The following is a 1,597-nucleotide window of genomic DNA, read 5'->3' as shown; positions in this document are numbered from 1 at the left end:
CAGAGAGTGCACCACCATAAAAAGACATTGCAGCACTGTTGCTGCATTGGAGGGAAGAATATCTGCGTGCCATCAGATTTCCAAAGGCTCTTTCTCAGCGGACTCCCTGCATGCATGCAGACAACAACATACTCCTAAGTTTAAGAAGACATAAAAAAGACCACAAATAAATGAATGTCAAAGGAAGTAAGATCACTTCCCTTTGCTGTGTGCGTGTATGCAGATCACAAGTGCCAGACCTAACCTAAAAACAAACAAAAAGCCCGTTACTCCAGCTGGTGAGTTCTCACACAAATCAGCACACACACAAACACGCACACACTAATGCTCTTCCCATCAGGCATTTGGCTCTCAGTTAGCAGTTGTCACCAGCCAACAACAGCAGCAGTAACATCTCAGCTCCAGAAGAGACGAGGGTGAAAGCCTTACCTCGGCTCCCCTGCAGAGCCTTTACAAGCTGGACTGAACATCTCGCAGTCAGTGGACGGTGCAGCATTAGCAGGAGACCAGTGGACCAGAGGAGAGGTTGAGTGTATGTGTGTGTGCATATGTGAGAGAGAAAGGGAGACAAGGAGCGAGAGAGAGAGAGAAGGGGAGGGTAAGGGGAGAGCGCATATAGGGAGAAGGCGCAGCGATAAAGCACAGGGTAGGGCAGAATTATGTGATGAGAGACAGCGACAGTGAGTGCAAGAATGGGAAACAGCGTTACCATGGAGAGGACTACACCCAATCTCCTCCAATCTTATTAAGAAAAGGTACAAAAATATATAAATAAACAAAAAAGCGGAAGAGAAACTCGAGCTGAAAATAAAATTAAGGCAAATGTTTGTTTTGGCAAAGGCAGAAAGGATGGACCACAGGATCAAAGAAATAGTTGTTGGAAAAGGATATGAATTGTTTCCAGGATTTTCCATGTTTAGGGTTTTTTTTTTGCAATGTTCAAGGTTTTGTTCTTTACCTTTTGTGTTTAGCATTTAGTTTTCCCAGTTTAGTTCTAGTTAGGATCTTTCTTGTGTGCATCTGCCTTTTGTTTTTGTACTTTCTTATCAGCCATATTAAACGGCTCGCTTTTTGTTGATAGTCAAGTTTTGGTCCAAGTTCCTTCGTGTCTGCGTTTTGGGTCCACGCTACACAATACATACAGTCCTCCGCCAGACTGTGACAACATGATTGACTAGTGGACACATTGTGCGTGTGGTCAGTCACATCCATCCCTTACTTTGGTTTTACAAACCAATGTGGCAATAGAAAAAATGCTAAGATAAGATTTCAATTTATTTTAAAGGGACATCACAAACCAGGGAGTGTCGGGCTGATGTCAATGATTCTCACACGGTCTGTGAGTGCACTGAGCTGACATTTTTACATTAAACACTTACTTTCGATTTCGAACACATGGTTACTGTTTCCGTGAATAAAACTCTTACACAGGCGCGCACTAAAAGGGTTTAAAGGAAAGGTCATCGATTTAGAAGTGTGACACGCATTTGAACCCCAATAGACACAGAAATCCAACAACCTACCAACACCAGGCGATCATGGGTGTCAGTTATTCAGTAAAGTTGATCCCCTGCTGAAGTACAAAGGCTGTCAAATC

The 1,597-nt window shown here is 43.3% G+C and overlaps 1 protein-coding gene across 1 annotated transcript in view; it reads right to left on the bottom strand.

Annotated features, from left to right (window-relative positions):
* The window catches only part of rap1gap2a (RAP1 GTPase activating protein 2a), a 96,056-nt gene extending 95,485 nt beyond the window's left edge, over positions 1 to 571 (bottom strand). The window contains exon 1 of the mRNA XM_013915215.1: positions 430 to 571. Coding sequence (XP_013770669.1) covers positions 430 to 548 — 119 coding nt within the window. The 5' untranslated portion in view covers positions 549 to 571. The remainder of the gene's footprint in view (positions 1 to 429) is intronic.
* Between the last annotated feature and the right edge of the window lie 1,026 nt (positions 572 to 1,597).

Source organism: Pundamilia nyererei, unplaced genomic scaffold, assembly GCF_000239375.1.
Source record: "Pundamilia nyererei isolate P.nyererei 1_Seehausen unplaced genomic scaffold, PunNye1.0 scaffold00272, whole genome shotgun sequence".
Lineage (NCBI taxonomy): Eukaryota > Metazoa > Chordata > Actinopteri > Cichliformes > Cichlidae > Pundamilia > Pundamilia nyererei.
The sequence above is the reverse complement of the archived record's forward strand: the minus strand, read 5'-3'. Positions and strand labels throughout refer to the sequence as shown.